The following is a 25,477-nucleotide window of genomic DNA, read 5'->3' as shown; positions in this document are numbered from 1 at the left end:
TTCTCGTTTACAGTCACATTTTAAATGAGCCTTCTTAAAAATATCTGATTCCCTAAAAGACCATTTTCTTGGCGAGCGACGAAGAAGACGAGTTAGATGATGATGACCGGTTCACCTTGGCGTGTAAACTGCACATGGAACGAGCGTTGGCGAAGATCCGAATGTCTGAGAAGATTATTAATGTAAGCCTCTGTTCTTTGCAAACCAGAGTTAACGATTCCCAAGAATCTCGGGAACCGAAAGCGTGTTCCGCCTCCCCAAGAAGAGCTCCAGTGAAACGACGAGAAACCACTGCTGTAAAGCGCGCTGCGCCAAGAGCTGCCGCTCCAAAGCCAAAGAAGCCAAAGCCAGCTGACGGAGTCCAGCCTTTTGTGCAGAAGCTCTATGAAATTGTGAGCAGCGAAAGCGAGTACCCCTTCATCTACTGGGGTGAGTATGGGGAATACTTTGTCATCGAGCGCGAAGCTTTCGACGAGGGATTTCTCCAACGGCCAAAGGCGGAGAAGGCGCCTATTCAGACGAAAGAATTTGCTAGTTTCATCCGTCAATTAAACCTCTACGGCTTCAGGTAATTTATCCCTGAAACCAAAGAAGCCTTCCTTACGTATTTTCTCTCAAGAAAACGCAATGAAGAGGAGGGAAGTGACCCAAACAACGTCTCCTTCTATCTTCATCAATACGGCTTCTTCCAGCGTGCTAAACCAGAACTGCTCAAATGGATTCTCCGAAACGGCTCAGCCAAGGCTATTGAACTGGCTGAGGAAGTTAGGGAACAAAGGCGAAGGGTGGCAGAGGAGGAGAAGGCCCAGGCTCAGCATAGCTTCCGCGGGGTATTTATTCAAATCAATGCAAGTGTTGATGTCCTTTTTTAGCAGAAGCAACTGAACCAGCCTCCAAACCCAGCCGATCGCATGCCCACAAGACAATTCGAACTTCAAGCTCCACCAGCCGCGGAAGAATATATTCTTACTGAGTCCACCACTCACAATCAAGAATACTTCCACCATGATGGAATGAACAATCAGCAATGGGTTCAGGTAACAATCAATTTCCGAGTTATCAATAACAACAAAATGTAGCCCCCATCATGGGAGATTCAGCAGTACGATCACCAGAACATCCAGCCGCAGTTCCACCCGATTACTCCCGGAATGGGAATGCAGTCTCAGGTCCCAATCACGGACTTTCCCCTTCTCTCCGGTCAAATGACAGTCGTCCAGCCAATTTTGAACTCTCGAGGCGAACAGACGGCTTACTTCGAAGTGAGAGTGCCTATTCATCTTCTTGTCAATATCTATTAATCTAGGCTGTGAAACTAGAAGAAAGCAATTCAAATAATGAGGTTCCATCAACTTCTTCCACTGTTCCACAGTTTCAAAACTTTGAAACTCCATCTACAAGTGCGCCGCATTATCAAGCCCCAACTACTGGCGCATACTTTCAAGCTCCGTCTACGAGCGCACATTTTGAAGCTCCGTCTTCGAGCGCGCATTTTGATGCTCCACCAGCTGCCTCCAGTTTTGCTGCTCCGCAGTTTCCCAATTTCGAAGCACCATCAACAAGTGCACATTGGCAAGCTCCCTCTTCAAGCGCACATTGGCAAGCTCCCTCTTCAAGTGCGCATTGGCAAGCTCCGTCTACAAGTGCGCATTTTCACGCCCCACCAGCTTCCTCAACTTCTACTGCTCCTCAGTTTCCTCTGAAGCAAGAAGGTACCATCGCGAGCGCGCAGAATTTAAGTTACCTTTGAATATCTTTAGTTATCACCGATCAGCAGTACGTAGACATCAACGAATGGCTCAATACGCTGCCTGACAAGAACCCAGAGCCAGGTAAACAATTTCAGCTGTGAACAAAACGAAACTCACTTTATAGTCAATATCGGTGAAGAAACAGAAAACAACCCTCCGAAGAACAACGATTTGTTCGATTTCTAAAGATCTCTTCTTTTTTATTTTTTTTTTAACTATTTTCTTACATCACTGCATTTATTTTTTATTTATCACTGTAAGACTCTATTTTTTAATTCGTAAATTTCATCCCGCCGCGTAATAAATTTCATGCTCAAAATTAAGAGTCTTTATTTCGAGGAAACTTTCTCCGAAATAAAACGATTCGAGTCTGTTTCTATTCAAATTTCAGGAGCAGGAAGAAACTAAGAACAAGAATTTTGATGTTTGTAGTAAAGATCAGTCCAAGTGTTCGAATTCGAGTACCATAGATTATCGTCAATGTGGACTGGGTCGTTAAAACTCTGGCCCCACCGCAAACCAGCGTTTGCAATAATCTGAAAATAATAAGTAAATCGCTTACGCTAGCATCTGTACCTTATCAGTGAAGCATTTGGCATTGGTGTTCGACTCGGCAGCCAAGCAAGAGCTATTGCACCAGCCTCTCGGAGTGTCCAGATTCATGTCAATTGCATGGCCAGTCAAATGGTTGCTGTGGCTTGCTGGTGGCACAACTGTACCTCCGATCTCTTGTCCTAGATTATTTAATGACGCTACGACGTCAACAGTAAGGATGAACCTTCTTTTCTGAATGCATGAGTAACATAAACAGTCACACCGCACTGTCCCGCGTAATTGTTCATTGTGTCCATGGCGGATTTGAATCCCTGATCAATCTTGACTGTGAGTCCATTGTATCCTTTCACCCACGTGTTCGAATAAGTGAGCAACTCGCAGTTTGTTGAGCCCGTTTTACAACATTGCCGAGCTGATCCGCCACCGCAAAGACCAGACGAGTAATATCCATTGCAATAGTTTGTGTTGTGCTTGCACTCGCCGCCGGCGGAAGTACACTTTCCGTCGTTCAAACTGTCGCTTTCTTCCTTGATTTCAATTTATCTCTTTTCAAGTTATATATTTCTCCCGTCACCTTTAATTGACAACTAGTATCACAAGGCAGACAGCATTTTCTGTTGTTATCGCCGTTGCACTTTCCTGTTGCATATCCGGCAATGCAAGTTAGATATCTGTAATCAGTACAAGTACCACCGATTGATGTGCATTGCGTGTCGTAAGGAAGAGTATCACAGAAAACGGAGGAGAAAAGGGCAAGCGAGAGCTTCATTGTTTAAATTAAATGGACCTCTTGCCGTGTTTTGATCTGTAAGATGCAGGTGCATCTTTCTCAAGGATTAAGGTAAGTCACAAGACTCTTGTGACAAGAGGAATATCATCTTTGAACCGATCAACATTAAAAACTCTTGATTTCTTTGTGATGAAGTCTGCAAGAAAAGGGGAGCCTTTCTGAAATCAATGGGGAAACCTTGTTTTTCAGAAACAAAGTGACTTTACTTTAAATATATATTTTGAATAGAAAAATATAATTGTGGCAGTTAAAAGTGTTTGAATATAAAAATAAATGGGAGAGAATAAAGACGGCCTTCTCATTCATATTTTACTTCTTCTTTGAACCAGCTTTAGCATCTTCTTGAGCTTTTTCTCCCTTCTTGTTCTTGGCATTATTATTTTTGTTTTTGCCTCTAGGAGAACGTCGGACGGTTGGGGTTGTTCGTGGTCGACCCATTTTACGTGAAGGGCGGGGAACCACCTTGTTCTCTTCAAGACTACGGTTTTTGTTGAACCACTTCTTTTGACCTGAGTTCAGCATATTCCAGTAAGCATCAAAGCCTTCTGGATGTGTGTCTAAAAACGCTATTCAATAAGTCTTATAAGAAGTACAAACATAATTCCTCAATCAATTGCTCCACGCCGTCATCGATTTTACCGATTTCGCACATAACTTTGAGAGCAGTTTTCATTTCCGGCAGCTCCGGCTTATCCTTGATCTTCAACTGAAAGAAAGTGGTATTCTTCGAGCGTAATTTATCAACTTACGGAGTTGAATGCCTTGTTTAGCTTGCGCATTTGAGTTGCGTTTAGTTTTGGTGGGTCCCTGGCCATCTATGCCGAGTTAGAATAGAATATAAATAATTGGATAAATGATATAAGATTAATTTGATCTTTTAACTCTGATTCCTCTGGGAGTGTCTTGTAACATAAAGATTTGCACTCGGCGTAAGCAACATCAGGCAGCATATCGTCGTGGTCCTGACAGGCTTTTCGATAGCGGCCAGAGTTTTTCGCGTGAATTTTCGTTTGGAGCACGAGGTCGTTAATTAAATCCTTAACTAAACAACTGATTGCTTATTTTGATAAAAGTTTGGCGTTTACGATAGTAGACGTGGTCTTTCATAGCTTTGGTGTTCTCGAATGTTGTGCTGAGTTCAAGCGCAGGCTCATCATTGTTCTCTTCATCATCACAATCTTCTTGTTTGATCGTGGTGGTTTCTTCATTCGACAAGTTTGAGGGGTCTTCAACGAAGTTTCCATAACTAGCATTGAGATTGGGCATGGCTGGCTGGAGAGTGAACATTTCCTCGCCAGTTCCCTCGCTAAACATCTCATGATTTGGATGAGATTGAATCACGATGCTTGGTTGAGTGCCTTGATTAAACTGCTGTCCGAATAGCTGCTGCCCTAGGAGGATGAATTAATATCATCCAGATGAAAAGCAAGAATTACCTTGGTAATTAGTAAAGACTTGTTTGATAGGGACGCCTGACGAATTATGCCCCTGAAGCCAATTTACACTTATCAATAGTTTTTGAACGGTACCTGAGTCTGCGAATTCATCATGAAGTTTGAGCTTGGAAGGCTAGTAACAGGCACGCATCCCTGCTAAATCTTATTTAGAAAAGAGGACTTGCTGAGACTCCTTGAAGAAAAAAAAAGTAGTGTTTTAACCTGCTGATGCATATTGAGTCCATGCTGAGCATTGAAAGATGCTGTGCTGTAAGTTGTCGTTGCTTGTCCCTGATGGTACTGCTGGAACAGTTGTTCATTGCTGTTTTGCAGGCCCATTTTAACAAAAGGCGAATACTGCTGGTATTGATGGCCAGTTTGCTGCTAAAAGGACGTTCGATTTGAATTGGAATAAATAAGCTTGCCTGCCAAGCCTGTTGTTGTTGCCACTGTCCAGAGTGATGCTGCTGATCTTGATAGACAGTCTGGTTGTTTTGCATATGATAGAACATTTGAGGGAACTGCTGTTGCTGGTTAAACTGTTGCTGATGAAACTTTGGCTGCACGTAATTGGGAGCGATCTCGTCGTCGTCGGCGATAACAATTTGTTGTCCATCATTTTTGACCGGCTACGAGGGATGATCCACAGGCTCGGTTGCTGCGAAAGAGTTACTGGAGCATCCCTCGACCTGTGGGATGTATTCATCTTCAGGTTCTTCCTTGCACTCGGTCAGCGTGGCCGTTTGCTCGTTGTCCCACATGGGAACTTGTTGCTGAGGTAACTCCTCATTTTTCACGATGACTTCGTTGGTGCCAGCGATGGGGACACCCTGCTGGATAAAGTTGCGGTAGTCTACTGGCGGTTACACAGTTACGTAACATGTTTTCAAACAAACTGTATCGCAAAAAAAGTCTATGAGACAATGCGTCATGCACACGTGTGTAGCCGTCCCAAAATTGTTCTCGTTGTAATTAGAAGCGTTGTTTCCCGGTTCAGCCATGGTAAACGATGAAAAATCAAGAATTCGTCTGAAAGAGAGAACGATTTTAGAATAATTGGAAAAAATGGCAAAATTTTTGAAAAAAGGGTGGAAAAATCAGCGCCGGGACAAGTAGAGTGGCTGCTAACCCTAAATTCAAACATTTTGTGAGTGTTCAGCTGTACAGTAATGGTTCTGGAATGTAATTTGGTCATAAAAAACCGATATTCAGTCTCTCTCTTTCTCTCGCTGCGCTCCTCCGCTCTGCCGTGAAGCGCGCGCTGCGCCCAAAGGATAACAATATGTCTAGAGACTTTTCGAAGAAGCGCGCTTATGACCTGTCCGAACTTTCTACGGTTTTTAAAAATAGATATTTCTTAAGAACTAAAGTTATTTAGTCGTAAATACAAACAGTACACAAATTTAAATTCGTATTTATTTTAGTCAGAGTGAGAATTACAGTGTAAATTAGTTCTTGAGGATGGCGCCGAGTTTCTGGGAAAGCATGATGTTTCCCTTGACCTTGAGCTTTCCGGAGAAGAAGGCCTTCTGTGCGTCGAGCTCTCCAGCAGCAAGCTTGACAAAGTCCTCGTCGGAAACGATGATAGTAACGTCTGGCTTAGTTCCCTCGCCTTCGACCAAGGATCCGTCACCGTTCTTAAGATCAGCAGTCCAGGTCTTGACGGTCTTCTTCTTCTCCTGGATGTCGAATCGGAAGACACCCTAAACACAAACTCAGACAACATAAAGATAGTCCTTGTTGTTCTTATTGTCTTGAGCTTTCAGATCAAAAATATGCGTCCTGGTTCAAGACTGAAAAGGAATTCCTTGGCATTTATCTATAGATTTTTCCATTGCGTCATTGAAATTAGAAATAATTTTGCTCAGACTCTTGTCCAGTCTGTGACGTTTTGGGTAAAAATCAGCTGATTTTAATTAAATTTGCTGAATACCTTGACTTTGGCAACGGCGGCGGCGTCGATCTTGTCACCCATCTTGGCGAAGACGGCGTCGGAGCCGAGGAGGTTCTGGACAGAAACACTCAAAGGTCTGACAGAGACGGCGCGGGCAAGAGCGGGGCGGGCTAAAAATCAAATTCGGCCGCAATCAAGGAGGAAATGTTACTAACCAAGGGCAGTAAAGCGAAACATGTTCTCTACAATTTCTTTATTCAGAAACTGATGCTTAGGAATCCGGCGCGGCGGAACACACGCCTCCAGGTTAAAGTTTAACCAAATGGACTTTGCTTTCGCCAAATAAAAACACCATCCAAATCATACAAATCCCGACTGTAAACATTTGCGCGAACATTTTTGGACACGTACTTTTGTTAACTATGCGGAAATTATGCAGCATCTCTGTTGAAAACCCCTTCGCGTTAATTTGCATTATTATTACATTAGAAACACTTATCGTTTAATTAGAAAAATGTACTATTGTCAAACTTACCTTCTCTTTTTTCGTCATCAGCAGCGTTGACCGACAAATTTAGAAGAAAAAAGACCAGGAAGCCGAAGAGGATCAAAATCAAAAATAATCTGCGCGCTGAAAAAATCATCTCATTGTCCTCATTTATTCTTTATTTCGGCCATGAAAAGACGCTTGATTGATTAAATATAAAAAGCCGTAATTTAGTCATTGGTGAATTTGTGAAATTTATTCATTTATTGCCATCTTGTAATGAAGGATCAAAGAATAGTATTTTCGATACTTTAGCGTGTAGTGTTTGTTATTTCGAGTTAAAAAGGTTTCGCTCAAGTCTGGCTGGTTTTCTTTAATCTTGAGAATAAATTGTCGCCCGTGCACGTTTTTGAGGCTGGTGCTGTTGCCTGCACCCCCGGGGGTCTTCGTTCCGAAATTCGGAGAAGCTCCTCCCCACCTTCCCGTCTCTGTTTCCCCGAGGCGCCAGGGAGCACTTTTTTCGCTACCTTCGCGCACCAGCACCAAAAAAATCGTACTCAAAAGTTTACCAAGTACAGTCGTAGACAGACAATTCATATGTAAAGAGATTTCAACAGAGAATGAAGCTCGAAAAGTCCGTGTTTGTCCCGCTCGCTCTTGGCTACCAATACCAGCAATATCCTCAACAATCCCAACAGCAGCAGCAGCAACCTCAAGTTCCTCAGGCTTGGTTAACAAAAAAATCAAAACTTTATTACTAGTTATTGCGGTTCGATCAAGGTCTTGAGCGCTCGGAATTACACATTCCAAGAAGCGTCAGTTATGCGAGCTGCTACGTTGTACTGACCCGTGTATGTGGTAAAATACGGGGATGTTAAAGGGCAGTGAAGTTACATAAAAACTTATTGAACTCAGCTTACGTTTATTTTGCCATCAATAGTTGAAGCTCAACTAGAATGGTTACAGTTACGAAAGTCTTTTTAAAAATAGACTAGACATCTTTAATTTTCAGTATAAACAAGACTTTTTTTCCAGAGTTACCGTTATGATACCCTTATTTGATAAAAGGAGAAGAAGGTTTCAAGTAAAAGTTCATCCGGCCTTCCTGATTATTTGTCAAACAATAACCTTTTTAAACGATAATAGCACTAAATTTCTAAGGAGCTGATATCATCAAAGGTAGGAAATGGCAACTCTTGATGTTTAGTGTAAGCAGAGCGCTCCGTTTTCGTTACACAAGGCGCTTGTTCAATTGAAATGAATAAAGGGAAGCTTTCACGTGTTGAGCATGTTTCTATGCATAACACGGTACTCGGACTCAGTCTTACGCGTTCATCTTGCTTCTGAGCCAGTACTTCTCGATAAACACGTACGCGCACTTAAATAACCAAATTCGCGAATAAAGAAAACTCGTGTTAACCTTTTCAAAGTATATTCCGCAACAAGGTTCCTTAGGCTTTCAAGAACAGGTGCCTCAGCAACCGCAGAATTCGCCCCGAAGACCTCGGTAAGCTCGCCTTGTTTAAATCAATACGCTCTAACCCGAATAACTTGACTTGAGGATTTTTAAGTATTACTGCTAATTCGCAAACTTAAAGTATAAAAATAGCTATTAGCGAAAACGTTCTATGTCAAAAATGAACCTCAACGTAATATTTCGGTATCTTGAACGTTATCTCCGCGGTATGATTAAAAACCGCAAATATTTCTTACAGTTTTGGTCACTGTCCGAATCAGTCATCATCGCTTTCTCAGCCTCTTTCCCTCGTTGACTGGGTTTTTAAGAAAAACGAAGTTTTTCGCCAAGCAGAACTCTTTCCACAAAAACAACAACGCACCTGCCGAGCCTGCCCGCCATCGGGATCAACATCGCTGGGAAATCTCAGGTAAGCAAGTTAAAGTATATCACGTTTGCTCAATTCAACACGAGCCGAGCTGTCTTCTAATTCTAGTAGAAGAGTAAATCTTCCGGCTCTGAAGGCGGCTGATCTCTGAGAGCAAAAGCTTAAGCTGCTGCTTTTCTTTCGTACTAATCCGCTGCTTCTACGGAGCCCACTAAAGAAACAGCTTCTATGCGAATTTCTAGACACCATTTCTCGTAACAGTTCGCATTTTTAACAAGTCTTGATGAAGCTTCACCGAAAAGAGAGGGCCAAAGGTTCAACGAGCGAGTTTCCGTTTATTGAATCGAGCGTTGATAAGCGCGATCGGTCACTCCTTCCATCCTAACTTGTCTTCTTTTCCGAAATCAACCCCTTTTTCGTGTTCTACAAAACTTCGTTATGCATAAACGCACTATCAGCAATCATGAACCCTCTTCGAACGACTGCCATTTAAACCCTCCAGGCTACCTTTTACATCCTTATGATTTAGTTGCATATTAAGAGCACCCTTAAATTATCAACGTTGATTTTTATCAGCTTTTAGAAAGCTGCAAATGGATTTTTAGGAGTCCTAAATTTGCTTTAGAACGCGTTTTTCTTGGAACAAACTCTTGAAAGTGCTCTTTTTGTGGGCTGATAAAACCTTACTTGGGAAAGATAAGAAAGCTCCTGTTCTTTGGTTTATATCATGTTTTATATACGTTGAAAATTAACGTCGCGATTAAGGATGCCACCCGCAAATGATCGATGCGCAGATAGGCTTTCGCCAGAACCTGGTTTCCGAATCCTTCCCAAACATCAATCCAGGCGCCCAAAGCTGCACTTGGAAGTAAGTTTCGCTTTGTCGAACTTTAGGTTGTGTTTATGCGAATGAGTGGGTACGGAATAGCGACTTAAAATTTTGTTTAGAATTCGCTCGCCCGTCGGGACGTACATTAAACTCACGTGGCGCGACTTCATTTTGGACAACTGCGGTAAAGCTTCGATTACGATTTTCGACGGGCTAGAGGAGACGGCACATTCTACGGCGATATGCGGCAGGTCGAAGCCTGCTGATTTCGTTACGTCAGGTATAATTTCATTGCTTTATCTAATAATGCCGAGAAAACACTACCATTAATACAAAAACAAGGGTTTATTTAGCAAAAACGTCATAACATAAGGAGAGTTTAAAAATCCATGGTAACAAATAATAGCAGAAAATAGCAGCTTCTCATTAGGAGTTGTTACTATCAAATAGGAACAAAACTCTTGCGGGGATAAACCGTTAATTGGCGCCTGTGTTGGTACTAGAAACTTGGATATTAGTGGCAACAAGAATACTTTGTTGGATTTGGGCGAGGCATACGTAGAAAAAGCCTAGCTTTGATAAAAAACGGTAATTAGAATAAGGAGTAACTAGGCTTGTGTTTCCATAAAACAAAAGTTCATTTTCATGCTGAATGAAGGTGTTTTTATTTATAACAAAACTGACTCAAAGCTGACGGGAAGCCTCAAAATTCGAAAAGCCAAAGGATCTTGAATTTGACTTCTAAAACGAGCTTTTAGGCCGCTTTGTTACGATCAAACTGTATGCGCCGAAGGCGATCGCTCCTGAAGGAACAAAGTTCATGGTCGGATTCGAAGCCGTCAAGGATGCCCGGATGTATCCAAATATTCAACCCAGGTTAAAAAACGCGCAGTTTGACACTGGCGTGCCGACTTTCAAAAACCTCCAGCAACCGGGACTCAAACAAGTCGGCAAATTCGAGTTCGAACTGGAGAGCTCGCCCGACGCTGAATCTGGGAAGCCTACTATTTCGAGCGCAACAAGATCCAACGTACCCATCATTCTTGGAATAGGTAGATTCTTTTTTTTTTGTTACAGAAATAGTCATTCGCATTCAAATGTTTTTGATCTCTGTGACGCAGAAACTAACGCAATGATTGCAGGTATTGGTGTGCTGCTGGCGATTATCCTGACATTCAAATACTGCTGCGCCAAGAAGCAAAAAGGCGAAGACGAAGATGAAGACAACGAAACAAAGACGCCGGCAAAGGTTGAGCCTTTAAAGCAACCGGACGAGTAAGAGCTTTATTTTAACTGTGCAGTTTTCAACCCTAAGCTAAGCCTTGAAAAGTGTAGCCTATTCTGATCCTCATTCAACTGCACCTCACTTGTGAATAAATTCGATTCTCTTAAAGACACCTTGCCATTTGGACTCTGAAAAGAGAAGCTGTCACTCTTCTAATTGAGCTTGACGGACGATTCAAGATCTTCTGGGGCGAGAAAACGCACTATATCAGAGATCAAGATTCAAGAACTTTTGAAATGTAGCTCTGGTAAGTGGATTTTTTGAATCCTGTCATTAAATCGACAGATTGGCTCGATACTTGTTTATAATTCATACATCATTATTCTTCCTATATCTCTCTGTAGATACAAATTACTAACGCGTAGTCTCAAAGAAAAACAAAATTCAAAGAGAGAATTTACAGAGAAAGAAGTTTCAGAAGAAATGAACAAGTCAGAGAAAATAGCAAGAGAAGCTATTTATCATACGGCAGAGTTCTCAATTAGCAAAAATTTTCTACAGCCAGGAAAAAGCGAGAAATAATAATTGTTAACTCGCGGAAACGCTAGAAGAACAGCTAAGATCGAATGAAATTTTCATCGGAAACACAATCTGGGTATGCGTGTTTGCCGTAATCGCCGTTATCACAAACAGGTTTGATTTCGCACACAACCGAAAATTTCGTTTTCACCAAATCTCGAGCCTGAAATCGCAATTTTTCAGCTTGGTCTGGATCAAGCTGCAAAAGCTCAAAAATCCGAAACCGAAGATATTCACCTTGGTCAGGAAAGTCACTGAGAATGAATACCGAGATTTTTTAAAAGATTGATTCAGTAGCAAATTCAATTGAACCGCGAGTTCATTTTTGGGTTGACATGTTTTATTCTTTAGCTAATTAGATGAGTACTTGCTTTGGTAATTTCTTGTTAAAATATAAACAAAAGAGTCAAGATGGCCGAAAACTTGACTCAGCAGAAAATCACTTCGCTAAAAATAAAATGTCGATTTTCTTTGACTTTCGATGCAATGATTTATTTGATTGAGGTAGAGTATCGTGGTGACATCTAGGAGATTGATGGTTATTCTCAACCTGATCTACAGCGCATTCGTGATGCCCATCATCGCCGTCTGGAATTATCAGAGTAGCTGGCCGTTTGGGCGAATTCCTTGCAAAATCCAGGCGTTTGTTAAGACGACGTTCATGACCGCCGACGGTCTTATCATAATTATGATTGGTGAGTGATCCTCGTGGACGCTCCCTGAGCCGCTCAGCGGATCTTATCTCGAAGCGCTAAACTTTTTCCCAGTTGAACTGGGCCAGTTCGTTGAAAATTGTTACATTGAATTTAGCACTGGATAGGCTGTACGCGCGCTTCCGACCGACGCAGAAATTCACGCGAACAGCGATTTGGTGAGCCCAATTTATCGACTTTAACATGATGTTCAGCACGTTGCTTTGAAGCGAGCAGATTCTGTAAAATCATGCTCACCGCTAGATTAGACCCTGGATCGCTTATCGTGTATTTATTTTAGCTACGATACGGAGAGGACTGGAATGATGGCCGTTATCATCGCGATTCTGACAGCCGCGCCCGAACTGTACGTCTGGGATGAAGTAGAGTATCCTCTTACAATCCCTGCCGATACAAACATCTCTCTTCCCGAACTCGTAACTAGACTTGACGTTTCTTACGTAAATTCTATTACTTAGACGGAGGATTTTCCCGATTACCTGGCGAAAAACGAGCTTTTCAACAAAACAGAGCTTTTTGAAAGCCACTTTGAGAACTTCTCAGGAGAAGCTTCTGAATCAAAGGAATTGATAAGAAAAATATCGAATGAGAGAACTAAATAGAAACTCTTTGAGTATCAATTAGAAGCCAAAGCAATGCATGAATACGATTATTCTGAGGGGCAAGATCTACTACGCCTGGTATCATGGACTCATAGTTTCTTTCAACTTTATCTTCCCGCTGATTCTAGTGTCATGTGTTTACCTGGCTATAATTATCAGAAATAGGTAACGCTAAGGGTTGCCAAAGGAATCTTCTATTTTTATAGTATAACGATGCGCAAATTCAAAAGAAAAGATGATTTCAACTCTTCAAGCGTCAGGGGTCGTCTCTCTTCCAGTTCTTACAGGAATTGATTGAAATCAAGGAGGAAGCAACCGTTTATTATATAGCTCTATTTCGTTAACAAATTTCAATAAAAACAAAAGAGCAATGATGAGTGGCATCGTCATGGTGGCCTCATTTGTCGTCTGCTGGATGCCCTACTACAGCTATGGAGTGCTTTATCTGATAAAGCCCGCATTTGCTATTACGCTTCCCAAGTGGTTACCCATGTTTTTGCATGCTTTTGGGCACTTGCATGCTTGCGTCAATCCGCTTATTTACGGCTATCAAGCGATCAAAATGTTTACTTTGCGAAAAGTTTTGCAGCAAACCGCTATAAGGAAGCGTCACCTAAAACAGGTTCTTGCGCCGATCTTTCCACGAATTTTACTGATTTTTCGATCAGCTCACAGCGGCAAGCTCAGTCGCCGAGCCAACATCCTCTCCCTCGTCGAGTAAACAACTGAATAGAAGAGGCGCGGTCTTTGCGGACAAGCCTCTTCCGAAATCCCCTTACAGAAGTCGACCTGTTTCGACAAACAATAGCATAGTGATTGCACCTACCTATCTGCCATATACAAAGTCCTAAATGAATGCCAAAGCAACAATGTTCAAGTCTGTAAAAATATGATAATAAAATTGAGAATGCGACGGATTTATTTATTTATTTAAACATTGAGATTTTAGAAGATGATTTTCCACGGCAACCTGGTGCTGAGAAAACATCCAAGAAATGCTGAGCTTCTTTAGTTGTAAATCTTAAAACTGTTGATTAATTTTTCAAATGCCGAAGTTGACTAACCGTTTTTCGACAGAATCTTGTCTTTTACTTTTGCCTCTCCGGCATAACCAAGATGTTTTGTTTGGTTATTTAGCTGCAGAAATCTGACAGACGTCTGGCTGCAAGCATCAATGATTTGGCAAATTCCAGATGCTGTCAATTTATTGAATGCAAGAGAAATCTTCTCCAAGTCTTTTAGATGACGAATTTTCACGGCCAAAGACTCGACCATTGAGTCGGCGATTTCTTTAAAAAGTAACGTACCCCACCCCCTAGCTCGCCCACATTTTGTGAACATTTTTCCCTTGCTCGCTGAGTTAAATTTCATTAAAGTCCCCTTGCTCGCTCTCATTCTTTTCTCAGCGCGATCCATTAGTCGCCATCCTTCTTTTTACCTCGCGCGCCCTTGTTCGCTCCTCCTCACCCATTTATCCCTTGTTCGCCGCAAGACCCCCAAAGCCTAGCTCGGCTTAGGTCGCTTTTACTTTCCACTCAAGCTTTTTATAGGGAACTATATTTTCGATTTCAATGAATATTTTTAATCAATGCAAATAGGGCTTATTTCAAACTAGCATTCTAGGTACTGTGGATTGAGCGGGTAGTGTACTCCTGCGATTTTCAAAAATTACACAGTAGATTTCTGTAATTTCTTTGAACAGTATTTTTCCCTTACACAAAAGGACGTGAGAATTTCATTTCTTGCGTCAAAAACAAATAATCTCAACCAGAGTTCCAAATTCACCTCACCCAAGTTTCACCTAGGTGAAGGTGGGTGAAAGTGAAAAATAGGCTTCACCTATCATTCACCTAAAATTTTTTCACCTCACCTCAACTCACCTGAAATTTTCAAAAACCTCACCTCATTTTATTGAAAATCGGCTTTCACCTTAGTACACCCAAAGGTGAGGTTTGGTTGAAATTTTTTCACCTCACCCTTGGGTGAAGGTGAAAGGATGAATTTGGAATTCTGATCTCAACTAACTCGAAAGCTATGCATTTTTCAAGCCTTGAAATTTAAGGTGAAAAATAGGGGTACACTATCCGCTCAACCCACTGTAACCTAGATTTATCCGCTAATTCTTTCGAGAAATCTCAATAAATGAATTTTGAGAAAGAAGGCATGAGATTTTTAATAAAGACAGTCTCAAAGTCTCAATCGAAGTATTCCGAGTACTTATGTTTACTCAAAATTGAGCCCGAAATTTTCTTCTTATGAAGAAGATATGAAAATTTGACAAAAATGGAGGTGAAAAGATAAGTTTGCTTGGAAAAAATCATGAAAATCCAATTAAAAAAGTAAAAACGAAGATAAGCTATGCATTATATAGCGTTCTCGCGGGGCTCCAAGAGCGAACAAGGGATAAATGACGGAGAAAGGCGGGCGAGCAAAGGTGCGCCGTCGAAACCAAGGAGGGCGAACAAGGGGGCGTAGAATGCAAAAGAAGGAAAGCGACCAACGGATCTTGGTTACAAAAAGCGAGCGACCAAGGGGGGGCTTGTTGGAGTTTAACTCAGCGAGCAAGGGAAAAATGTTCACAAAATGTGGGCGAGCAAGGGGGTGGGGTACGTTAGTTTTTTTTTAACTAATCATTTGGTACCTAAGTTGTTCATATTCAAAGAACTAGCCTCAGCTGGAATCTTTTTAAGAATTCTCTCAAATTTTGGAAATAAATAATGTCAAATAAAAATCTAAGAAAATTTGACCAAAACTTTCCTAGATCATTCTGATTCTGAATTGGTCCTTCACTTCTCAGATCGCATATGTTCGCGTTCCTCTGCTGATCTTTTTCAGCCTCAGGTTTTCTTTGCCTTCGCTTGTAAGAGCCCTTATTCATTGACTTGAACATGTTGTCTTCTTTCTTGTATGTCATCTCATCGAGTTCATTTAGTTCCGCAATCGACAAGTTCGATAAAATTTTTTCCATTCTTGATTTAGGTTTCTCTTCTTTCCCCGAATCTCAAAAGTCTTGATAAACTAATTTCTTCATAAAAACTCGTTTTTACCATTATTATCGGAATGTCTCGTGATCGGGCAAAATCTTTCAATCGTCTTTGATGTTTTTTCTTTCTCTTGAATCACCGGTTGAATACGGGCCTGTTTTTCCATCCATTCTTGCTTCTCGCTGAAATCTGTTCCTTCTTGTTCGAGGCTTTTCTCAAGCGCGGCAAGTTCCTCGGCGCTTAGATTCTCAAGAATATCGTCCATTATTGCGCGAAAATGATGTGCCCAGTTAAAAAATTGCCGCGCTACATCAAAATTGCTCAAATTTGCGCAGCTATTAATATTCACCAGTCACTGCTTTAGAAAAAGATGCTCTGCCAACACACATACAAAGCACTCGAGGTTCACAAGCTCAGAATATGCTTAACTTTTTGAAAGATCACACTCAATGAATAGATAAAGCAGGTAAATATAATGAGGTTTATTCACAGTTGTAGTTTTGGCTTATTGATGAAACAGAAATAGTTAGCCAAGGCCGAAGAACTGATTCCATGGGTTAGTATTATCCCCAGAATCCATCACATCACCTCCAGTGTTCCCACCGAAGAAATTCGCGTTGCTCCAGCCGTTATTTTGATTGTTGTAGCCATTGTAGCCGTTGTTATAGCCGGTATTGGATTGTCCAAACATGTTGTAATTTTGGTTCCATCCAGAGTTAGCATTTGGAAACATTCCATTATTGCAAGGGCCTTCGTTGCACTGCATCACTTGCTCCAAAGAACCCCGGCAGTCATAGTGAAGCCGTCCGTTGCAGGTTCTAGTTTTTGTTTTGCGACCACTTCCACAGGTGACAGAGCACTCGCCCCACTCAGACCAGGGCTGCCATCCAGGGCACTGCGCTTCGATGCAAGTTCGCGTCGCTGTTGCAAGGCCTTCACACTGCCCTTCTTTCTCACACGAGCGGATGAAACTTGCCTGTCCCTCGCCACAAGTAGCAGAGCAGGCACTGGACTGTTGCCAATCGGACCACTGGCAAGGTCGCGTTTCGCATGGAGCTTCTTCGTAAGGATTACCTTGGCATCCAGGAGCTCCAAGCGCACCAGTGCATTCTCGTGATCGAAGTTTCGATCCTTGTCCACATTCATCTGCTCCACTTGGGTGTTGACATGTCGACCACTGCGACCATTGGACCCATTGTTCGCAGAAACCAGTATTGCAGCTTTCCTGCTGTTGTGATTCGCCGGAGCATTGTTTTCCAGTCTCGGCTGTGTACATACATTCTCTTGATCTAAGTTTCGTCCCTCCGTAGCATGATTTGGAACACGCCGTCCACATACTCCAGTTACTGTAGCAAGCAGAACCGCATGTTTTTCTCTCCGTTTTTGGACCAGCACATCGACCTGGCAAGTTGCACATACGTATTCTTTGAGACTCTCCCACGCCACAAGTTACTGAACAAGTGCTCCATGGCATCCAATTCTGCCATTGGGGACAGGGAGAAGAGAAGCATGCTTTTGTCATGTATCCGTTTCCTTTGCATCCTCGACTCTCACCAGGAGGCTGGATCTCCATGCCGCGAACGTCGATGCAGGATCTGCGAGTTTCTTGACTTCCTTGTCCACAAGTTTGACTACAGGTAGACCAAGCAGACCAGCTAGCCCAGGATTCGCAGCTGTTCATGTTACACTTCTTGCTAACGATCTGTTCTCGTTGACGATCGTCGACCATTCCCGGACAGAATCCATTTCCGACGCATGTTCGAGATCGAGAACTCTCACCGCCACCGCAAAGCTTGGTGCAAGGTGTCCACTCGCCCCAAAGTGTCCAATCTGCAGGAAGTTCTTTATGAACACAAGGAGAAATGTCGCAACATCCTTTGATTGATTTCGTCAAGTCAGGGAAGCCGTAGCTCGAGCCAAATTTGGGAACGATCCAAGGACAGGCAAGCTGGTTGAAAGAGTCAAGAGAATCGGAGTTTCTTGTAAGAAGAAGTTGTTTCATGAGTGATTGATCCCAGCAGCATCCTTTGACTTCGCATCTTTTTGGCTCGTTTATCAGGAAAATAGCGTCGATTGCTTGATCTTCGGAAGGCGGCTGAAGACAGCTTAATTTGACGTTTCCGGGCAAGACTGGACACGTTTCCTGGCCTCCTGTTTGAAGGAATGGATTCGAGTTCACACCCATCATCGCTGAAAGTTGATTATTCATGCCTCCAAGGTTGCCAAGCATAGATCCCATCTGAGAAGTCAAACCACCGAGAAGGCTTGATAAACCGCCTCCTTGGGCACCGAACAATGAAGACCCTCCTGTTTGTTGATTGTTCATCATCATCGTGGACAACAAATTTGGCTGCATGAGTCCAAACCTTCCTTCTTTCTCGCCTCCTTGTTGCTTTTTGTTCTGCTGTCTTTGAGCGAGCATTTGCATAGCCATCTGCTGTACATTCATTTGTTGTCCGCCTCCGAATTGTTGGCCACCAAACTGTCCTCCGCCAAACTGAGAACCGAACTGTTGATTGAAAGCACCGAGCTGACGTCGTTTTCTGCTATTTCGTTTCTCAGCGGCTCTTCGTCGTCGTCCGCTTAGACCAGCAAAGAGACTTGGGTTCCAACCTGGTGGTGCTGCTCCAGATCGTCCGTCATCGTTGTTGAAAATAGGTGGCAGTCCTCCGCCCACTGGTGCAGCAGTTGTAGTTGGCGCCTGGGTCGTTGTTGCGTCTTCTCCAGTTGTTCGATCGTAAGTGAGCATCCAAGTTGCAGTGGCAACGAGTTTTTGTGGGTCGATCTTTGTCAAATCAGTCGGATGTGTGCACGTTGACGAAGCTGGATTGTAACAACATCCGATGAGCATGCATTCTGACTTGGTGATATCGCGCCATCCACAAGTTTGAGAAAGCGTGATTACGAGATCATCAAGAAAGTTGTTGTCTTTTTGTCCCATCTTGAGGAAGAGATAGCCCGGCCAGACTTGAGACAGGTAAGACTCGAGTCGCAAACGGCTTGGCGCCATTCCCTCTGTCGACAGGCATTGATGATATTCGAGCATCATGCTGAAGGATTTATCGTTGTTGATAAAGGCCTCAACTTTGTCGACAATCGGAACGAGAAAATTCGGCAGGAAATTGTTTGTCGTAGTGATTTGCTCGGTAAGGACGTGGAAAAGGGGTGTTCGAATGGCGCGGTAGCAAACAGGAGCGTTGAGAGCGAGTCCTTGCCCGAACGCTGTCTTGTAAACGAAAAGATCGTTGTCGAAGCAGCATCCAGCGATTCGATAGCAGTCCATGGCATTATTCTGCGGGTTACCGATAGAAGATGTGCATTCTTGACGCTGGCAAAAGGGAACGTTCACTGGACACGTGATGAATTGAGCGGAGAGTCGGTTATTTACGGACATCATGTCGTAAGGCATCATTGGCGCGGAAACTTGACCGAAGGAGCCGCCGGTATTGAAAAGGCTGAGAAATCCAGAACGCGCTGCCCCACTCGCTGAAGAATCGGCATCGCCGACATCGATTTTCTGGACGACGGATTTGACTACTTCCACTTCTTCTTCATTGAGCGATTCTTTGGGTGCAAGGTGTGACTGTGCGTTTGAAAAAATGCAAGACATGACAGGCTGATCTTCGTCTTTGAATTTCTCATTGCAAGCATCGATCTTTGCATCGCTCACGTAGCAAGAGTCAGTATCTGGGCAGAACTCACACAAAAGACTTTCGTCGCAGGCAAGAGGGTCATCATTTCCTTTGCAGAAGTGGGAAAGTTCGTGCTCTGGATCACCGCAAGTACTCGCTTCATTGTTTTTCGGCGCACCTAAAGTGCCGCCGAGTAAAATCGACAATAAAATTCGCATTTTTTTTATTTTCAGCGAGTTGAATTTTTAATTCTCCTCCTCGACTGATGGAAGAAGCCGGGTGCTTCGAGCATTTTATAGCGCGAGACTAGGCTGGCGGCAAGCCAAACGTGCACCGCCACCACCATCTGCGTCAAAGTTGAATCATCCCTCTTTCTCTGACGTCACATAGGGTAGAAACGCGAGTTAATCCCTCTTGTATAAATCTTTTTATTAAAGAAAAGGGGCATTTTACTCGAAAATTATAGCGTCTTCCTTATTGAAGTCAATAAAAACAAGCTTTTACTGTTTCATTTAATCAAATTTGATGGATTAAGTCTACGAGATACTGTTTAAATTTGTTAAAGCGAAAATAGAACATTCTGTTATTGGTTTTAGCAAATCCCAAAAAACAAGAAAAGTAGATTTTTATGAGAAGTTCATAATCAATCTCACGTGTTGAGCTCGAATTAAAAAAGAGTGAGAGACGAGATAATAGCGTCTCCTTGGTCTCTGTTCAATCGAACGGTGCAATTAAATAAAGTGCGCCCACTCAAGAAAAGCTTTCGCGGTTAAATTTCACTTTTACCGGTCATTTCACGAAGTCGAATTTCAAATGGCCGTAATTAAACTTAGCCCATTCATCCGTCATAGCACCAGGAAAACGTGAAATGGGGTAGTTATTATTTCGTACAATCATCAAAGAAGCAAGAATTGTTTGTGCCCTCTCCCCGTTAGAATTACTTGAGTAAGTTATGAAAAAGGTAAAATAGAAGGAAGAATGCGTGCCCACTCTAAACTGGAATGCCGAAAATTGCAACATGAGTTGTGACGTACGATTTAGACCTCTCTACGTCACGCTATCCCGGGGCGTAATTTTTTCTAACGAAAATGTACAGAAAAGCAAGTTGAGTCAGGAGGACCTAGTCATCCTTAGAAGTTGTCTGGATCGCGGAAGATTTCGGACCACGTTGTCGACCTTCGTCTTCTGAAGGATCTGTGGAAAAAGAATCACAGTTGTTCTATATGTCAACTAACCGTAGTGATTTGAAAATACGCTCTTTATCCGCTTCATCCACAAACTGGAAAATACCCATCAAAATCATTATCACTTGTATAAAAAGCGGAGCGAGTAATAGCGAGGTCCAGTCCATCACAAAGCTTAATCCCGATTTAAGAAGACCTTTACAAAATCGGAAGTAGACTTACGAATTCATTCTGTGAACGTATTCCTGTTCAGTCATGGTTGAAAATTTTGACATGTGATGAACTGTGTGCCGTCGACCTAACTCTCGTCCAAGTTTATCGTACTCTTTTATCGCTTTCACGGGGATAATTCTGTTCTCTAGCGGAAAAATAAAATTTTGCATGTCAACTTATTCTTATCCTTTCTCAATTCCAAGGAGTAAAAAAATCCCAAATAGCGTTAGAGAAAACAACAAAAAAGTCACAAACTTCATGACTCCGCTTGAGTTCACCGCTTTCACTACAAGCAAATCTTTCCTGCATTACAGTATGTCGCGACGATTAGGGATTATCCAAAAATATAGCTGTCAAAACGTCAAATTCAACATAATCAGTTGCTATTAACGAAAGCTGCATACGTGTATTGTCTAGTCTTACTATATCTAACTAGGCTTCCGATTTGCAAAATGATAAAACAGGACGAGTAAGTATATATTGAAACTTTATTCAAAATTGATGTCAGTTAAATAAAAACACAGTATATTTAGTATCCGTCCATCATACTAAGAGCAACCTTTCCAATCTTCTCGCGCTCCTTGGCTGGGTCAACTAAAAGGGATGAAATGAATGGATTTATTTTTTTCAAAATTACCTGGGAGAGGAGTAGGATCTTTCTTGCTTTTGACAGGCACTTTTCGGAGGTTAGGACTGAGTTTGAAGGAAGTGCAGGAGCCCCTGTCATTCGAAATGAGGAGGATTCTGTGAGATTTATTGAAAAGAACTCGTGTAAGTCTGGTTTTCTTCTTGGTACTGACGCCTTGGTAACAGAGAGGGTTGTACTTGTTCTGCGAGAGATCGTAGACAAAGGCACGAGCGTTATCACCCTCGGTGATGGCGGCGATGACGGTGGAGCTGTAGGGCGCCCAGTCCAAATCGTTGACGGACGCGCCAAGGTCGAAGCTCATTAGACAGAGCTCGGGTCGAACCTTAAACGTGTCCGATTTTGTTTAGATTGATAAAATTTACCTGATTCCAGAGCTTGAGCGTCCAGTCCTGGCCACAAGTGGCGTAGACATCTTCATGGAATGGGTTCCACTTGATGACCATCACACCACCAGCGTGGGCCTCGGAGGAGTACAAGTACTTGGACGAGTACTCCGTAGTACACTTGTGGACCATACCCTCCTCAGTACCACAGAGATAGATTTTTGGATTTTTAGGGTGGAAGTCAATACACATTCCAGAGCCCTGTTCGTTGAATTCGAGCATCGACGTGCCAACAAGCTCATTTTTGACCTATTAGAATTGTATTTCAGAAATATCGAGCGTTTATTTTACCTGTGTCCAGCATCGGAGTTTTCCGTCCGTGGAAATTGAGCAGAATCGACCTCGACCGCTTTCATCTTGAGTCATCCATTTGATGTCCCACACAGGTTCGCCATGTCGCTTGACAGAGACAGTCTGGATGAGAGGGTCAGCGTTCTTCTCTTTGTAGTCGAAAAGAGCGACCGAGCCATCGTAAAGACCGCATGCAACGAGATTTCCCTTTTTAGGATTGACTGACAGGCACATGATGCCTGAGGGACTGGGAACGGTTCCTTCGGGGTAGCTTGGGTTCTTCATACTAAAATCATCTTCAGCGGGAGAAAATTAATACCGATTCTTCACCTGAAATATACAAGATATCCTTTTCCTTGCTTGGCATAATCAAAAGAGCCATAACCAACAACAAATGCATCGTCGTGGTCAGTACCAGGGCACCAGGCCATGCAAGTAACAGCCATTCGTTTTGTTTTCTCGTATTGGAATCTCCACAAAGGAAGGAGTGAACCTTCCGTTCGCTCGCTTATCAAAATGGTCAGTGTTGGAAGAAATAAGAATTCTTTACCTATCATTTGGATCGTCGAAGTACTTGAAATCATCAGCAAGTTGATCGTGTGTATTTTGATTAAGCATTCGCTCGACTTTTCTGGCGGTAACGTCACTTAATAAATTGAAAGATCACGTTAAAAATTGCCATTCATACCTAAGATCTTTTTTGACATGTTCAACAACAACTTCTTTCTTGACAGGCTCTTTCTTATTGACTTGCTTGACAGGCTTTTTGGCAGCGGCGGCCTTTTCGGCAGCCAGTTTCTTCAAATGCTCTTGATAGACATCATAAATGACGGAAGGAGAAACAGTGTCGGAAATGTCGACTCGTGGTGGTGGATCGGTTTGAGAGAGCTTATTTCGGAGCATTAAAAATCCTAAACCAATAGTAAGAGATGATAATAATCAGTTACAGGTTTACCTGATTGAGCATCGCGCTCCTGGTAGTTGAACTGGTTTTTCGCGGGCTTCTTTGGCTTGTTAGCCAGGGCTTCGATGTTTGATGGAGCAGCTGCAATCGATTCTCTTACTGTCGAGCGTCGAGGGGGCATCGAGGCTTGACTGCCAGCAATAGATGGCCTGATTGACATTCGGGACTCTCGCGCGGATTCTTCAGCCTCAGCTTCTTCCTTGGCGATTTCCTCTGCGATTTTCGCCTGATGAATTTTGTTAAGATGGCACTTTATAAGAGTTAAAAGCATACCTGGCCCTCATCGGATTCTCGGTGGAAGAGATTACCCTTATTGATAAAGTGGTTTTGAACATGGCGAATGGCAGGTCCTTCTTCGAATTCGCGGGTAGTAAAGCTATACGTAACGTGATTGTCCGGGGCGAGTGGATTCTTTGCCGTCAAAATTCGAGTGTGTTCGATTTTCAATTCCTCTTCTGTGAGCTCAACTTGATCGAAGGGCTATAAAAGGTTGTCCTCGTTGATTGCGAATGAGGTGACTGCTTTTTACCTTGATGACAAGTTTGCTTTGGTCAACCATCTTTCCGTATTCATCCTGAAGACTGTCGCCTATTTGCGTGAATCGAGCAGGAGGCTTTCCTGCCACGGACCTTCGAACTTGCGCATTGGAAGCTCGTCGACCTCCTGCTCCAGTATCAGAGGGGCTTTGCTCTTGATCCAAATCTACGAATGCGTTTATTTCACTGTGCCTATTTTAAAATGCGCGCCACATAACTGGTGATTGAAAGAAAATCATCTGATATTATTCTGACAAGTCATGCGATAAAAATTACGAAAAATATATCGCGGACGCCTCAAAATTACACCTTGCGTTATTGTACTTAGAAACACCTAAAAAGGCGTAAAAAGATAAAACTTACCCATATTGACTTAAAACTGAAGTGATATGACTGCGAGGAAACAACAATTGCTCAAAATATCGATTCTAGAGACATGCCTGCAAATAAAAAACACAAAACACGGGAAAGAAATCTGGCTCGGGCCAGTTTCTCGTTGATTTTGAATTGAGAGTATGAAACTGTATTGAATATATTAAAAATGCAAAAATAAGCTTGTCTTATCCATCAAGGTAAAAGCTGGGATTCAATATATGGAGACGGATATTGGTACTTCGGAGAGCTTTTTGGAATGTGGCTGGAGATGGTGAGCCCTTTGAGGAGATCATCGACGTTCTCATCGAGCGAGTCGCGGTGCGTCTGCGGGTTTCGCAGAATTTGATTGAGCTCCTTTTCGAGCTCTTCTTCGCTCGCCGAGGACAGATCTCGAGCGATGGCTTCTTGAACTTCGTGTAGATCGTCTTGATGGTCCTCGATGTCGTCCAGAAGTTTATGGACGTCTTCTATGTCGGGCATTTCCTTTTTCACCCGCTTCATTCCTTCGTTAGCCTCGTTCATCACATCAATAACTAAAATTCATTCAGACTCTTCTTTTACTCGTTCCTACCTTTTTTATTGGTGAGGTTCGATCTGTACGCGTCCAGTATATCGACAAGCTTATTAACTCTGTCCCAGGTCATTTGCTGCGCCTTCTCGGCCAGCTTCTTTTCTTTGAGCAATTTCAACTGGCCTTGCTTGTCTTCTCGCGCTCGGATTTTGGCGCGCAGCTTCCCCGACTTCTCCGTGATGATCTGAGTCTGCCGTTCCGCTACGTCGGACTGCTCGTCGAGCAGCGCCCTCAGTTTCGGCCAGGCAGCTTCGTCGGGCTGCGGCTGCTCGTCGATCTTGACCAACTGAAGTTCCTCGTCGCAATACAGATCTTTTCGTAATTTGCAGAGCAGCGGCACGTCGGAAGCGTGCCTGATCAAATGGTTCTCTTCGTTGGCCATTTCTTTCCACGACAAAATGTGAAGATCGGATTGAATGCTCGCCTGGATGCGCCATGTCTCCTCTATCTCTTCCGCTACTTTTTCGACGTATTCAATGTGCACGTAGAATTCTTTTTCCTTCTTTCGAATCGGACTAAACAATTTTGAAATTGAACCTCTATGTATCTCTATCAATGGTACCTGAATCTAGACATGGCCGAAACCGGAGAAGAGATGATTGACATGGTCCACGATCCCCAGGAAAGATTTTTCTCGTAGTCAACCTTTTTTATGCATTTGCAAGCGGCCACTTCCAGGATTTGATCCAGGCAGACTGGCACGAATGATTCCACGTTTTCATCTAATCTCTGAACAAAGTTCTTCATATCGTCGATATCGAAGGAGAGTGCTAGCAATTCCACACAATAGCATGCGAATATATCCGACCAGAATTTAACTAAAAAATGATGATCGATTTCCTTTTTCTTATCCACTATTTTTACCTTTATTATCGAAGGAAATCGGGTTTGCTTCGCGCTCCTTGAGACGAGTACACAGAAACGAACATCTTGCGGGATCTTGTGGCCAGTCAATTTGACTCAGGCGCATCTAAACGCAAATCGTTATTG

General features: G+C 42.8%; 9 protein-coding genes across 11 annotated transcripts; 2 read left to right on the top strand and 7 right to left on the bottom strand.

The window, feature by feature from the left end:
• The first annotated feature begins 57 nt into the window (after positions 1-57).
• LOC145706531 (uncharacterized) lies at positions 58-2,064 on the top strand. Its single transcript, XM_081783945.1, has 8 exons — positions 58-182; positions 226-568; positions 620-830; positions 873-1,037; positions 1,080-1,262; positions 1,307-1,712; positions 1,761-1,832; positions 1,876-2,064. The coding sequence occupies exons 4-8, from the start codon at positions 912-914 to the stop codon at positions 1,935-1,937; spliced, it is 849 nt and encodes a 282-aa protein (XP_081640071.1). The 5' UTR covers positions 58-182; positions 226-568; positions 620-830; positions 873-911; the 3' UTR covers positions 1,938-2,064.
• Positions 2,065-2,085: 21 nt separating this feature from the next.
• LOC145708791 (uncharacterized) lies at positions 2,086-3,075 on the bottom strand. Its single transcript, XM_081786490.1, has 4 exons — positions 2,881-3,075; positions 2,530-2,833; positions 2,328-2,485; positions 2,086-2,287 (listed from the first exon to the last, which is right to left on the bottom strand). Exons 1-4 carry the CDS (start codon positions 3,073-3,075, stop codon positions 2,156-2,158), a joined length of 789 nt encoding a protein of 262 aa, XP_081642616.1. The 3' UTR covers positions 2,086-2,155.
• Positions 3,076-3,299: 224 nt separating this feature from the next.
• On the bottom strand, positions 3,300-5,443 carry LOC145707254 (uncharacterized). 2 transcript variants are annotated; one of them, XM_081784749.1, is made up of 10 exons: positions 5,222-5,443; positions 4,958-5,161; positions 4,755-4,916; positions 4,626-4,685; positions 4,533-4,584; positions 4,182-4,487; positions 3,979-4,138; positions 3,846-3,903; positions 3,694-3,802; positions 3,300-3,653 (listed from the first exon to the last, which is right to left on the bottom strand). In XM_081784749.1, exons 1-10 carry the CDS (start codon positions 5,291-5,293, stop codon positions 3,406-3,408), a joined length of 1,431 nt encoding a protein of 476 aa, XP_081640875.1. In that variant the 5' UTR covers positions 5,294-5,443; the 3' UTR covers positions 3,300-3,405. The 2 variants fall into 2 exon arrangements, with proteins under 2 accessions (XP_081640875.1, XP_081640874.1); XM_081784748.1 differs by having other exon boundaries at positions 4,626-4,688; positions 5,222-5,442.
• Positions 5,444-5,930: 487 nt separating this feature from the next.
• LOC145707593 (peroxisomal multifunctional enzyme A-like) lies at positions 5,931-7,075 on the bottom strand. Of its 2 annotated transcripts, none has more exons than XM_081785144.1 (3): positions 6,962-7,075; positions 6,466-6,596; positions 5,931-6,235 (listed from the first exon to the last, which is right to left on the bottom strand). In XM_081785144.1, exons 1-3 carry the CDS (start codon positions 7,068-7,070, stop codon positions 5,981-5,983), a joined length of 495 nt encoding a protein of 164 aa, XP_081641270.1. In that variant the 5' UTR covers positions 7,071-7,075; the 3' UTR covers positions 5,931-5,980. The 2 variants fall into 2 exon arrangements, with proteins under 2 accessions (XP_081641270.1, XP_081641271.1); XM_081785145.1 differs by lacking the exon at positions 6,962-7,075 and adding an exon at positions 6,642-6,674.
• A 400-nt stretch (positions 7,076-7,475) lies between these two features.
• LOC145708055 (tolloid-like protein 1) lies at positions 7,476-10,979 on the top strand. The gene is made up of 7 exons (XM_081785671.1): positions 7,476-7,638; positions 8,344-8,420; positions 8,699-8,799; positions 9,523-9,625; positions 9,706-9,866; positions 10,345-10,638; positions 10,729-10,979. Exons 1-7 carry the CDS (start codon positions 7,534-7,536, stop codon positions 10,863-10,865), a joined length of 978 nt encoding a protein of 325 aa, XP_081641797.1. The 5' UTR covers positions 7,476-7,533; the 3' UTR covers positions 10,866-10,979.
• A 2,635-nt stretch (positions 10,980-13,614) lies between these two features.
• Positions 13,615-15,955, bottom strand: LOC145707419 (uncharacterized). Its single transcript, XM_081784944.1, has 5 exons — positions 15,753-15,955; positions 15,459-15,705; positions 15,347-15,399; positions 13,770-13,994; positions 13,615-13,725 (listed from the first exon to the last, which is right to left on the bottom strand). Exons 1-5 carry the CDS (start codon positions 15,952-15,954, stop codon positions 13,628-13,630), a joined length of 825 nt encoding a protein of 274 aa, XP_081641070.1. The 5' UTR covers position 15,955; the 3' UTR covers positions 13,615-13,627.
• A 201-nt stretch (positions 15,956-16,156) lies between these two features.
• On the bottom strand, positions 16,157-19,578 carry LOC145710500 (uncharacterized). Its single transcript, XM_081788263.1, has one exon. The coding sequence runs from the start codon at positions 19,537-19,539 to the stop codon at positions 16,216-16,218; it is 3,324 nt and encodes a 1,107-aa protein (XP_081644389.1). The 5' UTR covers positions 19,540-19,578; the 3' UTR covers positions 16,157-16,215.
• A 1,610-nt stretch (positions 19,579-21,188) lies between these two features.
• On the bottom strand, positions 21,189-23,921 carry LOC145707778 (dynein intermediate chain 2, ciliary-like). The gene is made up of 11 exons (XM_081785355.1): positions 23,905-23,921; positions 23,535-23,707; positions 23,279-23,485; positions 22,997-23,231; positions 22,730-22,952; positions 22,592-22,687; positions 22,372-22,548; positions 22,042-22,327; positions 21,730-21,999; positions 21,356-21,689; positions 21,189-21,312 (listed from the first exon to the last, which is right to left on the bottom strand). The coding sequence occupies exons 1-11, from the start codon at positions 23,906-23,908 to the stop codon at positions 21,248-21,250; spliced, it is 2,070 nt and encodes a 689-aa protein (XP_081641481.1). The 5' UTR covers positions 23,909-23,921; the 3' UTR covers positions 21,189-21,247.
• Positions 23,922-24,048: 127 nt separating this feature from the next.
• Positions 24,049-25,475, bottom strand: LOC145707091 (uncharacterized). The gene is made up of 4 exons (XM_081784574.1): positions 25,352-25,475; positions 25,050-25,305; positions 24,488-25,002; positions 24,049-24,449 (listed from the first exon to the last, which is right to left on the bottom strand). The coding sequence occupies exons 1-4, from the start codon at positions 25,455-25,457 to the stop codon at positions 24,109-24,111; spliced, it is 1,218 nt and encodes a 405-aa protein (XP_081640700.1). The 5' UTR covers positions 25,458-25,475; the 3' UTR covers positions 24,049-24,108.
• Positions 25,476-25,477: the final 2 nt, after the last annotated feature.

Source organism: Oikopleura dioica, chromosome XSR (assembly GCF_907165135.1).
Source record: "Oikopleura dioica chromosome XSR, OKI2018_I68_1.0, whole genome shotgun sequence".
Lineage (NCBI taxonomy): Eukaryota > Metazoa > Chordata > Appendicularia > Copelata > Oikopleuridae > Oikopleura > Oikopleura dioica.
This window is presented reverse-complemented; position numbering and strand designations above follow the sequence as displayed.